We start from the raw sequence: 14,304 nt of genomic DNA on the forward strand, positions 1-14,304 counted from the left end.
AGAAGGGCAGTGAAGCCAGAAAGAGACTCGGCACAAACCCAGACCTGCGCTTCCCCGGGGACACGCAGGAACAGCACGTTCTCGGAGAATCGTGATTTCCCAGGTCTCGGGTTGGGTGAGCGTCCGATCTATCACTACGCCTTACAACTTACACAGAGAATCCAATAATCTTTTGGATGCATCGGCAAGATAAAAAACGACTAAGTGGAGTGAGAAGATTCTCGAGCAAAGATGGGAAGCAACAGAGAGCGGAAGAGGATCAGGCGGACAGATAACAAAGAGGGCTAACTTTCCTTCTTTCTTACGAGAGTGCAGTGGAGTCCCCAAGCGCCCCAGCACCCTGAGCGGACCATGTGCTGGACAGCCAGGAGCTGCCGCAAGGTTTTCTCAGGCATAACCAGGAGTCACAGCCTGCTGCCCCGGGTCGGTGAGGTTGGTTCTCTGAAGCCTCAGTGAAAAGATAGAGTTGGTCAACTGAGGCCTAGAGGGGAAGGGAGTGGTTGGCCTTCTCTCCCCCATGGAGGCCTTGCAGGAGACAGGTGAAGGCACAGGGACCCCAGGGCTGTGGCCTCGGCTTCACTCTCAAATTGTGGCAGTAACATTGCCTGCCTCCAGATTGTTCTAAGAAATAAATAATTCGTATCAAGCACCAAGTTGGGGGTGCTGGCACAGGCTGTGTATTCAACATGTATTTACTACTACCACGACTGTTGTTTGCTGTACCGTGTTGGGCCTTGCTGGGCGGCTGAGCAGAGAAGGGCTTTTGTCCCGCTAGTGTCGCCTGCATGGTTTTGGGGAAGGCGACAGGGCTGAGTTTTGCAGACTGATGCATTTGGGGACACCTGCTGTTTATAATCAAAAGGCTAAAATTATGAAGGACGGTGCTCTCCTGGAAATCAGTGCTGCCTTTGGAGGTGGTGTCGCTGCCGCTCTCCTTGTCATCCTCATCCTCGTCCTCACCGAGGCTGCCCACGGACCACCTAATCCAGGCCACTTTATCTGCCTGATCTCTAATCCCACCAGGTGAGCAGAGGCATCGCTTCTGTGCTTGCATAGTGTTTCCACCACAATTCTCTTGTCCTGACTTTACGACCTCACATTACACATGACCGTGAGTTTCTGGGAGCTGCCCACCTTGTCTGTGGAGCTGCCTGGCATTATAAAATCCATGGGGTGGGGCGCCTGGGTGGCTCAGTGGGTTGAGCCTCTGCCTTCAGCTCAGGTCATGATCTCAGGGTCCTGGGATTGAGTCCCGCATCGGGCTCTCTGCTCGGCGCGGAGCCTGCTTCCTCCTCTCTCTCTCTCTCTCTCTGCTTGCCTCTCTGCCTACCTATAATCTCTCTCTGTCAAATAAATAAAATGTTAAAAAAAAAATAAAATCCATGGGGTTATTAATGAGTGTATATGAGGTAAGCACTCAGCCCTTCTTTACAGATGGTGAGGAGCCTAAGGCTCAAAACTGACACGTCACTCACCTAGGATCACACAACTGCTAAGGGTTTGCCCAGGATTAGATCTCCATCTGCCTGATTCCAAAGTCTTTGCCGTTGTGGTAGCCAGCTTCTAAGATGACTCCCGAAGAATCTCATTTCTTGGTCCTCACCCTCGTGTTCCCTCCCACATCCAATGGAGCTGACGTGGACAGCCAATAGGATATTATGGAAATGAGGGGGTGCAGCATTTGAGGCTGGGTTATGAGAGACTTTGGTCTTCTATATTACTTTCTCTTGGATCATTACGCTCTCTGGGGAAGCCAGCTGCCATGTCCTGACAAGACTCAAACAGTGTTACAGAGAACTTCAGGTGGCAAAGAATGGAGGCCTCCTGCCAACAAGTAACACTACCTTGCCAGACCCATAAATCATCGTAGAAGTAGACCCTCCCCCGGCCCCAGTCAAGCTTTCAGAGGATGGCAGCCCTGGTAGACATCTTGACGACCAACCCTTGAGAAACTGTGAGACAGAATTCCCCAACTAAGCCACTTTTGGATTTCTGACCCAAGAAAATGTGAAATATAAATGGTATTGTTTTAAGTGACTGCATCTCAGAGTAATCTGGTATTCAACAATGGATCACCAATGCACTTCTCTGTTCTGACAGTCTGCCACCAACATCAACAATTTGGTTCAGGGCCCCAGCCAGACAAAAAGAACAGTTTATCAAGGCAAGTACAGACATGTGGTGGGACTACGTTTTCACAGAGTGAGTTAGTGGCGTTGCTGGGTGATGGCCCCAGGAGCAAGCCCAGAACCAGAGGTCTGCATTCCCTTCCCAGGCTGTTTCTGGGCCTCAGTGAGCTGTCGTCCTCTGCGGGCATGTTTGACTGCTGCGGCCCAGCCTGGCCATGAGCACAGGAAGGAGAACTCAGGTCCTTAAACATTCCTATAGGGTGGGGCGCCTGGGTGGCTCAGTGGGTTAGGCCGCTGCCTTCAGCTCAGGTCTTGATCTCAGGGTCCTGGGATCGAGTCCCGCATCGGGCTGTCTGCTCAGCAGGGAGCCTGCTTCCTCCTCTCTCTGTCTGCCTGCCTCTCTGCCTGCTTGTGATCTCTCTCTGTCAAGTAAATAAATAAAATCTTTAAAAAAAAAAAAAAAACACATTCCTATAGGGTTCTCTGCTCCCTTCTCTTAAGACCTTCTCCCACAACAGGCTTTTTTGACTCCATGACTGGAAAAGCCTAAAGGCCTTCAAAAAGGATGCTGTGAGGGGCGCCTGGGTGGCTCAGTGGGTTGAGCTGCTGCCTTCGGCTCAGGTCATGATCTCGGGGTCCTGGGATTGAGTCCCGCGTCGGGCTCTCTGCTCAGCAGGGAGCCTGCTTCCCTCTCTCTCTCTCTCTGCCTGCTTCTCTGTCTACTTGTGATCTCTCTCTGTCAAATAAGTAAAATCTTTAAAAAAAAAAAAAAAAAAAAGGATGCTGTGATTTCTCCGAAACGAGGGCCAGACCGTGGTGAGAAGAGAGGGATGGCATTATATGTATGAAAATGACTGAGGGTCTCATGGAGAGAAACTCCCCATGGAGAAACTCCAGCTTCACTTGCAGAAAGGACTATAAAACCAGTATTTCCCCACCCCAGGTCAGTTCAACTCGAACACCAGGGGAGCATTTCTCCCATGGGATTCTGCCTGGATGCCCCCATTTTATGATCCTTTTTCTATAGCTAATCAGTCCCCCAACCCTTTAGTCTGTATAAGTGGTTCTCACTGAGGGGGTGGGGGCGACTGGCAATGTCTGGAGATATTTTAGGTTGTCATGTAGAGGGGTAGGGGAGGGGCTAGAGGCATCTGATGGGTGCACAGAACAGTCCCCTACAATAAAAATTTATCTGGTCCAGCAAGTCAGTAGTGGTGGCACGGTCGAGAAACCTCTCTCTAGAAGGTTGGCCAAATGCCAACCAATTTCCTGAAATTCTCAAAGCCCCATTTCTCTGGCCAGTGAGAAGTGAAGTGAGTGGCAAGCTCGCCACCGCCGGGCTGGATGGGGGCACTTGTCCCCAGGGGCCTGGGCAACTGTGGACTCTATTATTAGCCCTGAGCAACCCTGGGAACGCTTGGCTTTCTCCTGCCTGAGAAACTAAAGCAAGGGGATTTTTTTTTTTATCAGCGATTCTTCTAAATAAAGATCTATGATATTTGCAGGCCTTTTCGTTTTTCAAGCTAGTGGTGTATATTTGGAATTTAGGAGGGGGGATGGGGGGGTTGGTTGGTAAAAGCATGCGAGCCTGTGAAGTCAGAGCTGGTCATGTCTCTCCCTTTTGGTAATAGAGAAAGTCAGTTATCCTTCTATGGAAACCTTCCCTAAATGTGTACTTTGATTTGTTCTGTGAGCTGGGGAGGACAGATTTGTGCCAAATTATCCTTGCTCTTTCTCTGGGGATCAACCAAGCACACAAAGGCAGAGCCATGAATAGCAAAGAGCGTGGTCTGGAACTCAGGAGCTCATGAGGGTTATGGCACGGATAGTGAACCCATGATTTTGGATGTGTTGGTATAATGCTGAACAAATAGCTTGTCAGCTGGAATTATGCAAATTGTTGTGCAAATTGTTATGAATACTTTCATAGGCCAGCACAGGCGGGCCCCATCCCTTCAGAGAACCCAGCAAGCTCCTTTCCAAAGGGTCCTTTGAGCCTTATGTTACTATATTGCATGCCCTCAGTAACTGGAGACTCCGGGGTGAGCCTGTAGTTATTGATCTGAGCCTTTTCTTAAGGGGAACTCTGAGTCCTGAGGCCCAGAAGCCTTCTCCAAGCTCCCAGAGGTTTCAGCAGATCGCTGGGCTTCCAAACTGTCCGCTGTTCCCTCAGCCTTTGTGTGCTCCTGCCCGGGCTGGGCCCTTCCTCCTTACCTCACAGGCAAACAGCTTGAACTGGAGCCCCAGGATCTTGTAGTCTATCAGCTGGTTCCCTCGAAGCTGAGTCAAGGCCTCTTTAAGGTCTTTAATAGCTGCGTCATATCTGCGGGACAGAGGGAGATGAGACCACGGCCCAGGGCAGAGAGGAGCAAATGCGGGATAGAACATGCACTGGCTTCCCTTCCCCGGCCTGTCTCACTGGGGCAAGAAGACTTTCCAATCCCTTTTGTCCTGCTTTAGCTCTTTGCCACAGCTGAGCCCCAGTATTCCACAGTACTCCGTGTGAGTGGCATCCCAGGACAGTGTGCATCCCAGCACCCCTGGGGATCCCCCCAGATTCAGGCCATCATGGGTACTTTCTTCTCTGTGCACAGATCCAACTCCTACCTTTCTGACTTCACTTCCCAGCAGAGCCCTCGTCCTCTCCCAGCAGTGCCAGCACCTGCCGGCCCCAAGGCCCCATGCAGCGATCTGGAGCCCTGCTCACTCCTCATAACACCCCCAACCCCTGCTCCATCCCCCCACCCCACCCCTCAATGCCAGGCCAGGCTAGCTTGACCTGGCTCCGCTCAGAGACTCTCCAGAGCCAACGACATCGACATCGCTCTCCTTCCCAGAGGCTTCTCCTCCCAATTCTTTTGAGCCCAACTCAGCTTTTGGTTTCATGGCTTTCTTAGCCTCCTCCCTCTCCACACACTTTGGAAAACAGAAGAAAGAAACCACCAATTAAGCCAGGTGGCATTTCCAACCCTGCTCTTGGCACTGGCCGTTTGCTTTGTTGGATTGCCATTGTGCTGGCTAGCTCAAGGTGTACAGGGCTGCTGTCACTGGTTTTGTGACAGACAGTGGGGCTGACCACATCAATAATGCCCACCGGGATGTGGGCAGGACCTGGACTAGGTCTCCCAGGCCTGCCCTTGACTTCCGCAGAGTCCCTGGGAAGAGGGAGCCGCAATCAGGCTGCGGGGGGTAGGAGACGTGAAAATCAAGCTGCCCCCACCTCCTCAGCTCACTGGCCCTGCAGGAACAAAGGTCACTGCCCAGTCATGGTTCCACCTGGGCAACAGAAACAAAGGTGCCTAAAGTTCGGACACGGGCTAATGATGCGTGCCTGCACCTTAGGACAGGCGCTGAGAGACGGGGACCAGATCCACCAGCCCTGCTCTTATCCAGGAGACCCTGGCAGAGCACTTTCCTGGCCTCAGGTTCCGTGTCAGTAACACGAGTGTATCCCGTACAAGGAGTGTATTGCTTTCGAGAAGCCTGTATAATAGGAGGCCGTTGCTAGTATGTGGTCCCAGATCCAAAACCCCTTGGACCTAGGTCCTAGCTTTGCCACATACAATCTGGTGACAGAGAGGAAGTTACTGAATTTATCTGAGTCTGTTTCCTCATCTTTACAGTTAGAGAGTAAATGGTCACATGTGCTTCCCAGGGCTGTAGGAACAAAGATGAAGCACCCAGGAGCTCAGGACCTGGGCAGTTTGTCCCCAGGGGCCTGGGCAGCCATAGACTCTGTTTGTTTGTTTGTTTGTTTGTTTTTTAAGATTTAATTAATTAATTTGACAGGGAGATCACAAGTAGGCAGAGAGGCAGGCAGAGAGAGGAGGAAGCAGGCTCCTCGCCAAGCAGAGAGCCCGATGCAGGGCTTGATCGCAGGACCTGAGCCAAAGGCAGAGGCTTTAACCCACTGAGCCACCCAGGCACCCCATGTAGACTCTATTATTAGCCCTAAGCAACTCTGGGAATGCTTAGCACACATAGTAATTTACTTTTTTTATTATTATTATTAGTTATTATTGTTATTAGCATAGCTCTAAAATTCTGGCAATGACATTCATATGCCAATCATTTATTACATGCCTAACACTCTACAGTGAATTAGGTGTTATCTGGAGATAAACTCCACGGTCTCAGCCGGTGGAAGCATGATCTCAATGGGCCGACCCAACCATCCTAAGGAACGTGCGCCCAGGGCAGATGGGGCAGAAACTACCTATGCTGTCACCGTTGCTTCGGGGTCACTCACACTGCAGCCGTGGCTTTAGCAGTAGTGAAAGAAGACAGGCGGGATCTGAAGGAGAGTGGCTTTCTCTAACACAGCCTTGTTGTTTAGTAAATGACTGTCAAACGTGCTAAGAGCCTGCAGGACACTCCTTAAGGAGCAAGAAACAGTTCAGGTCATTGACCTGTTCTTACAGACACTGCCAAGAAGGGGGAGAGACTACACATCTCTGTTGCTCCTTTCTAAGCTGGGAGATTGGGTGACTGGCTCTGGGGACAGAGCCCAGAAGGAGGGGCGGATGCAGTTTCCACCGGGTTCCACAGCCTGCCTGGGAGGCAGCTGAAGGACCTCGGAAGCACACTTGGAGTGCGGTCAGCATTCACCCTGTCGTGTGACCTGCCCCCGGGCCAGCTGACTGAGCGGGTGAATTGTAGCTGTGAAGTTACATTGACTACCTGGAAACGAGTGAGCCCAACAAAGTCCTCAGAATTCTCCCTCTCATCAGGTTCTAAAGAACTGCACCCCCGGGGGAGATGGTAGAGAAAGAGCTGGGGAATTATTCAGAGTGCTCACTTTGTGTTAAGAAACGGGGGTGGAGGCCCCCTGCTAAATGTCGGATTTAAAGCATTGCCCTGACTGCCTGCTGCCCCCCCTTGTTGACCTGGAGCTGCATGGGCTTTGACACTCAGCTCGGCTCCCCATTGTACAGGCTCTGCATAAGCTCAGTGTGAGACTCCCAAGTCTCATTCAGCCAGCCCCCCCCCCCCACCCTCCAGCCATTCCAAGCCTACAGTGTTCCCAAGGAGGCCAGGATGCTGGCATCCTCCTGCCAGGTTCTGCGGGGCAGGGGTGGGAGTACTTTCCTCCCACGCTGTCCCTACCAACGACACTCCCCCACCCCAGCCCTGCTCTGGACCCAGAGCCCCCATTCCTCCAGGTAGGGGTTCACCAGCGCACCAGCAACCTCCAGGGGCTTTCCACAGCTCTGAGCCCAAGAGGGTATATACTCCCCATCTTGGCAGTCCTCTCTGTAGAGGTTTCTCAGTAACCACCGCCGTTCCTGACTGTTCCCGCCCCACAAAGTCCCCTGCAGACCAGAAGCCTGCCCCTCACGCACCTGTGTCCAGGACACTGGAGAGTTCTAGCAAGCTGGAGGACGTCAAAATGTCAGAGCCCTCCAAGGCGGAGCTTGGGCTCAGACCCTTTCCCACTGCAAAGACACCATGGAGAGGCTCTGCTGTGTTGCCTCCGTGGGCCGGCTCCGTCTACAGGGTTTGCTGTTCTAACCTGGCCCTAAGGCCCAGAATTGGAACCGCCACCACGTAGAGCTCCTTTCCCCTTTCAAAGGGCAAGGTTGGGTCAGACAGGTGAGGGTCTGTCACAGTCGACACCCAGGCCCCACCTGCTTCTCAGAAATGCACCCAAATTTTGTCCTGTGGAACTTCATAATGACGGGAGAGCCGCACAGCAACACGAGAAGGGCGGGGGCTGGGGTGGGATCTGAGAGGAAAAGCGCACATCTCGTCACCCTAAACAACCCCCATTGCAATGTAGAGGGATCCCTAGCCCCCTCATTCAGAAGTAATCTTCCTATGTCCCTAGGGCACTTATTTCAAAATACTCTCTCATAGAACTTGCCCCTTTCCACCTTGCATGATAGCTCCTAGCGTTTGTGACCTGTTTCTGCTTTTAATTGGAAGGTTCCTTAAACTGAAAGTTCCTTTAAGGAAACCTCTTTAAGCAACCTTTCGCTTCCTTTTGCTTAATTAATTCAATAAGTATTTATTATTGGATTAGACACAAAAATATGAGTGAATAAGATTTCTTCTCTCTAGAAAGACAGTCGTCAAGGAGACAAATATACAAGCCAACCCCTGTCACCGAGTGGAAAGATACTATTTTTTTGTTTTGTTTTGTTTTTTGGACAGATACTATTTTAGAAGGCGCAGAAGAGAGTGGTAGCCACGCCAGGGCAAACTGGTGGAGGACAAGTGGGCGCGTAGGCAGCTGCTGGACCACGTAGGAGCAGCCCAGGGAACTTCATCCTATAGGACTGGGATCCACTGGAAGTTATTAAGCGGATCACATTTATTTTTTTGAAGATTTTTTTTTTTTAATTTGACAGAGACACAGAGAGTCCAAGTAGACAGAGAGGCAGGCAGAAGGATAGGGAAAGGCTCCCTCTCCAAGCAGGGAGCCCAACTCAGGGCTCGATCCTAGGACCATGGGATCATGACCTGAACTGAAAGTAGCCACTCAACCAACTGAGCCACCAGGTGCCCCACATTTGTTTTTTTGTTTGTTTGTTTTTGTTTTTAAAGAGGATCGCTCTGGAATAAGACTGGGGGTTGGAAAAGCAGTTTGGAAGTGATTTCAGTCGTCCTGGTGAAAATGAGGGTCTAAACCAGGGTAGTGCTGGTGGAGAAAAATGGGTGTATTGAAGAACTTGAGAGGTCAACTTGACAAAGTTTGGAGAAGAGACATTCTGGGTTGATCCCAGGAAGAGATTTAGCAGCTGGCTGACTACAGGTGGGGGTCAATGCTATGGGAGAGGGTGAGATCCCTTAGGGTTCACGTATGGATTTTTAGGGGACACTGAACCCCCAATATTGTACATAGAAGGATGTGTGTGCTCTTCTGTAAAGACAGGCCATACATTTTGCCATTAAACAACCACCTCTGGGGTGCCTGGGTGGCTCAACTGGTGAAGCGTCCAACTCCTCTCTCTCTCTCTCTCTCTCTCTTTTTTAAAGATTTATTTATTTATTTGTCAGAGAGAGAGAAAGAGAGAGAGAGATCACAAGTAGACAGAGAGGCAGGCAGAGAGAGAGGGGGAAGCAGGCTCTCTGCTGAGCAGAGAGCCCGATGTGGGTCTCCATCCGAGGACCCTGAGATCATGACTTGAGCTGACGACAGAGGCCTAACCCACTGACCCACCCAGGTGCCCCCCGACTCTTCTCTTGATTTTGGCTCAGGGCATGATCCTAGGGTCCTGGGATCAAGCCCTGAGTCGAGCTCTGCACTCAGTGGGGAGTCTGCTTGAGATCCTCTCTCCCTTTGCCCTCTCCTGTGCTCTTGCATGTGTACTCACTCTCTCTCTCTCTAAAATAAATAAGTATGAAAAAAAAAGCCCCCCAAAAACCCAACCACTGCTGTTGGGATAAAAGGGGAAAAGGTCAAGAGCAGAGCCTGGGAGGTGGGGACACCAATGGGAACAGATGAGCAAAAAAAAAGGAGGCAGTTCAGAGTCTAGTATAGTGCCTCATTTACATTATTTCCTCATTAGACAGTTGCTGAATGGAAGATGAACCTCGGTAGATTTTTCTCTCAGATTTAACTATTATCAACCACAGACTAACTGAATCCTCGGTCTCATTCCCATATCTAAGATCTGTCTGCTTCGCTTAAAATCTGAACCTTGCAGGTTCTGGGGCTCGTGGACATTTTTGTGTAAAAATTTGTTGTGGGAGCCTTCCCTCTTTGTCAGTTCTCTCCCCTCATTACAGGCTGTTAGAGCTAATTAAAGGATGGCTTTAGAGTTTGTCTTTTGAGATTTAAGATCAGCTGGAGGGTTGGTGCTCTGGCCTCCCTGGGAATCCCATCCATCTGGAGAATATAAGGATGAGGGAAGGGGGACGGGGAAGAATCATGCTAAGAAGGGAGACAGAGGCAGGACGCCACCAAAAGGTAAATGCTTGTACATAGCTTCCCTCGGTCCCCAGCTTTCTCTCCCTAGATAGCCTCTGTGTCTGTGGGTTTCCTCTGGGAAGGGAAGTCTTCCCACTGCCCTTCCCACTTCAGGTGGTCGCATCTACATCTTGCAAGTCCTCTGAGCTTCTTGTGGTTGCCCCTGGCAACAGCTGAGCACAGCAGCTTTCCAGACTGTTTCTTACTAGACCCTGAGATCCAAGCCTTTCAAGATTGCCCAGGATGAGAGTCCCGTCCCTCCCCAATCCCCGGATGTTCTCTGCCATCTCCCCTCCATCCCATCAAGCCCCACCTCACCTGCTACTCCTGCGCTCGCTCTCTCTCTCTCACACGCGCGCGCGCACACACACACACACATCATGCCACCCACACCATGCCCCCACCACCATTTTCACTGTTTGAAAGTTCTTCCTTAGGCTGAGCCAAATTCTCCTTCCCTAGAACTTGTGCCCACTAACGGAACAATTCCTACAAAGGGGAGTTTGCCATCCCCTAACACATTTTAAGTGAATGCTTAGAATATTTTTCCTTGTTATTTGTATCTCTTTTGGGGGTATCCTGGGGGCAAGTAGTGGGAATTGAGATCAACTTTCATTTTCTAATTCTTTGGTTTTTTATTAATAATTCCATGTTGACTGTAAACACACCAGAAAATACAGACAGGCTAGAGGGAGGACAATTGAAATCCCTATAATGTCACCACCCAGAAAGAACTGCTGGCAATGTTTTGGCCTATGGCCTTCCAGACCATTCTGTCAAACAGAAATGGGATACATGTTACACATACTGTTTCGGGATTTAAAAAAAAAAAAAAAGTACATGCTCTTTTGAAATCTGTGTTTTAAATTTAACATCTGCTATGAATTTTTTCCCGTATTAATATAAATGCCACTTATTTATCTGTATTAGTATATCCTTACATATAGAATGTTAATAGGTTACATTCTCATTCTGGTAGCTACATGATATTTCACTGAATGGATTAAACCAGCCTTTTGAAAACACATCCTGTAGGAATGAAGGAAGGTCTCAATGTGGTTTCACGCAAATCCTCACTGTGTGACAGCTCACTGCCTCCTAGTAGAAGACCATCATGGGTGTTCCCTTGATGGTCAATATACTACCAACCAGTGCCGCCCAAGCTATGACCCATCAGGGATGCCAGGGAGGGGTCACACCGGCTGGAGGGAAGGCCTGTGGTGGTTACGTGAGGTCCCTGTACGCTATGAGTTTGCTGATTGCTAACTGGGTGGCAGGCCTGCCCTCCCTCCCTCCTTCCCTGGGGAGGGCTTCTGCCTCATGCTGACCTATTGCATAACCTGTCCAGAGACAGTCAGTCACACTTCCCAACAGAAGCTGGAAGGATACTTCACAAACACAAAGTCTAGCAGTGCCAAAACCGTGTCCTGGCTTCTCTGCAAACTTCCCCAGCTTGCGCAACACTGGACCACTTACTTCTCCATGTGGTAATAGAGCATCCCTCTTTGGAAGTAGGCCACCGCCAAGTGTTTGTCTCGGTTAATGCTTTTGGTGAAGGCCTGTGGAGAGAAGAAGGGTCCAGACCTGATCCAGGAGCCAGGCAGTGAGGAAGGAGAGATGAGCCCAGAGCTCCCTCTGGCAAGAAAGGGTATGAGGAGGGTCGTCTTGAAGGTGACAAGAAACTTAGAGGTCAGGTGTTTCTATAAAGTGGAGATGTTAATCTCTGCCTTTTGAGATTACTGACCAGATTAAAATAATAAAAGTAATGAAACAGGAGAACAATTAAACTGTTATATACAGTATTATGTTGATTAAGTAAATAAATATCATGCAATTAAAATAATAACCAGAATACATTATAAAATGCTGGGATAAGGGCCTGACCCAGGGAATCAAAGAAAGGCACAGCGACTGAGCACCAGAAGCAGAAGCACGTGATGACAGATCTCGTGGGGGGGAGGGGGATCTGGCAGGGGGCAAGCAGGCAGGTGATGGCATAGCTGTGTCCAGACACATGGACATGCTTGGCCCAACTCTCTCCCCAACCGAGTGCACTCTGCCTCCAGCAGCCCCTGGAATCTGGGGTGCTATTCGCTCAGCTTCTGCGGGGAGTTGGGGAGCACAGGTCTCTTCCCACCAGATGCGAGACCCTTGCCTGCTCCCGTCTGCCCACCCTGGAGCCTGATGTGGACTGTGTGCTTGGATTGTATTCCAAGTGGCTGCTCTCCTCTGTCTTTGCTCACTGGCTGGTCATGGCCATGGCCAGGATGGTTGTGGGAGGACCTGAGTCTCTAAAGACGCTGGGGAGTCAGTCACCTGTCCACACCCCCTTGCAAAGACTGGCAGTCAAGGGGGGGAAAATAAGAGCTAACATTTACACAATGGTGTGAAGTTATACAGCATCTACTAGTAGTTGGTGCCTCACTTCATCCTCAAAATGTCTGCCCCTCTCAGGAAGTCTTCATGACTTGCCAGAACCCCAGGTCCAGAAATAGGCAGAGGTGGGATTCGATCCTAGATCTTCCTCTCCCACATTCCAAACCCTCTCCAGCTTTCCCTGACCCACCCAAACAGTGATTACTGAGAGGGCTCAACCCCACAATGGGGAATATGACAGAGAAAAAACAGTTGAGGAGACACCCCACAGCGTGCCCTCTGCAGACATCATTAATCAACATGGTATGATTTGTGCCAGCCTCTCCTTAAAAAAGTGCCCCTTATAACTGATGAGGATTGTCACGTGACAGGACACCTATTTTTCTTAAGCGCCTCCCCTTGCTCTCTAGGGCAGGCAAAGCTCACGCTTATGAAATTCCTGGAAAGCCCAAAGAGGGGTTTTCTAATAGGTGTGCAGCAGCAAGATGGGGATCCAGGAGCCAGCACGAGTTCGTAGAAGAAAGCATAACTAGGGGAGTCTTCATAAAGGTGTGAAAGAACAATTCCAGAATGATCTGAAGTGAATAGATGGAGAAGAAAGGAGCGCACAACCCACAGCCCAAGGTTCCCAGCCAGTCAGTGCCCAGCAGAATCACCTGGGGGGAAAGAGAAAAAAAGAAAGAAAAAAAAAAAAAGGAAAAGAAAAGGAAAAAAAACAACACAAAAGGGCTGGTCAGGCTGCTCCCCAAGCCCATTTAATCAGGATCCCCCGAGGATGGTGCTTGGTCAGCTTTTGTTCTTTGAAAGCTCCCAAGAGGTTTCTGAGGTGCAGCCTGGGAGGAGAACCACTAATGACAAAGGCACGAAGGAGGAGGCTCCCTGGAGAGGTGCCTCCACTCACCTTCTCCGCCTCAGGCATGTTTTCCAGGATGGTGTGCACGCACCCGATGTTGAAGCAAATCCTGGAGTGGGGGTCCTGGACGGCAGTGAAGGCATCCAGGGCTCCCTTCCAGTCTTTCTTGTCGGCTGCCAGTACCCCTTCATTCCAGAGGCTGATGGCCTCGGCCAGGGACATGGTCAGGCACAAGCCTGGGGCCCGGGAGGCTGCCAGGACCCAGAGAGAGGGTGAGCGGGGGTCTCCTGCTCCAGGCTGGCACTTGCCAGGCGCAGCACTCCGAATGGGGTCCAACAACGTCTCAGTGTTGCAAAGGCTCAGGAAATGTCCCCACCTTTCGGCAACTGACGCACAACCCTACCATGAGAGAGAAAAGGAAAGAGCTAGAGAGGGCGGGTGGCTTGGGGGGGGGGGGCGGAGTGTGGGGGAGAGGAAGTACATCAGATACTGCCTGCCATGGGTCACTTCCCCAAAATGCTTCTGCTCTGTCACCCAGCAGCCCTCCGCCTTCCACCGCCGCTCTGGGGCGGCTTTCGGTCAGGTCTCTGGCCCCAGGCTCAGGGCAACCTCGGCAGGTGGAAGCGCCTTCCTGGGCCTCCCCTTCCACACCTTCCTTAAATGAGGGCGTTGGAGGAGAGGCTGGTTCTTTTCAGTCCTCGATGAATTCCTTGCTCGCGTTCTCATTACCTCATTGACTATCTGGATAGAGGTGGTTTTTGTTTTGTTTTTTAATCTGCAGCTAAAATTGGTAAGGGGGAAAACTGTAGTCTAAGGTGGCCGACCAAACCAGGGAGGGAATTACAGTCCCTGTCTCAAAGCCCTTCCCGGCTCTTCCCTACCCTGTTTCCCGTGTGCACCAGAAGTACCATATGGAAGTAGAAGGGTATAAATTCCCCTCCCTGCCAGTGCTCGGGGCTAGGACCTTTGGAGAACGGTTTCTTCCGAGCCCGCTGGTATTAAATAAACCTCCCATCTTCCCAGGTCTCCGAGAC

General features: G+C 50.7%; 1 protein-coding gene across 1 annotated transcript in view; it reads right to left on the minus strand.

The window, feature by feature from the left end:
* The window catches only part of NCF2 (neutrophil cytosolic factor 2), a 30,717-nt gene extending 17,039 nt beyond the window's left edge, over positions 1-13,678 (minus strand). Inside the window, exons 1-3 of the mRNA XM_044267274.1 lie at positions 13,319-13,678; positions 11,518-11,600; positions 4,344-4,452 (exon numbers count right to left, since the gene is read on the minus strand). Coding sequence (XP_044123209.1) covers positions 4,344-4,452; positions 11,518-11,600; positions 13,319-13,492 — 366 coding nt within the window. The 5' untranslated portion in view covers positions 13,493-13,678. The remainder of the gene's footprint in view (positions 1-4,343; positions 4,453-11,517; positions 11,601-13,318) is intronic.
* Between the last annotated feature and the right edge of the window lie 626 nt (positions 13,679-14,304).

Source organism: Neovison vison, chromosome 10 (assembly GCF_020171115.1).
Source record: "Neovison vison isolate M4711 chromosome 10, ASM_NN_V1, whole genome shotgun sequence".
Lineage (NCBI taxonomy): Eukaryota > Metazoa > Chordata > Mammalia > Carnivora > Mustelidae > Neogale > Neogale vison.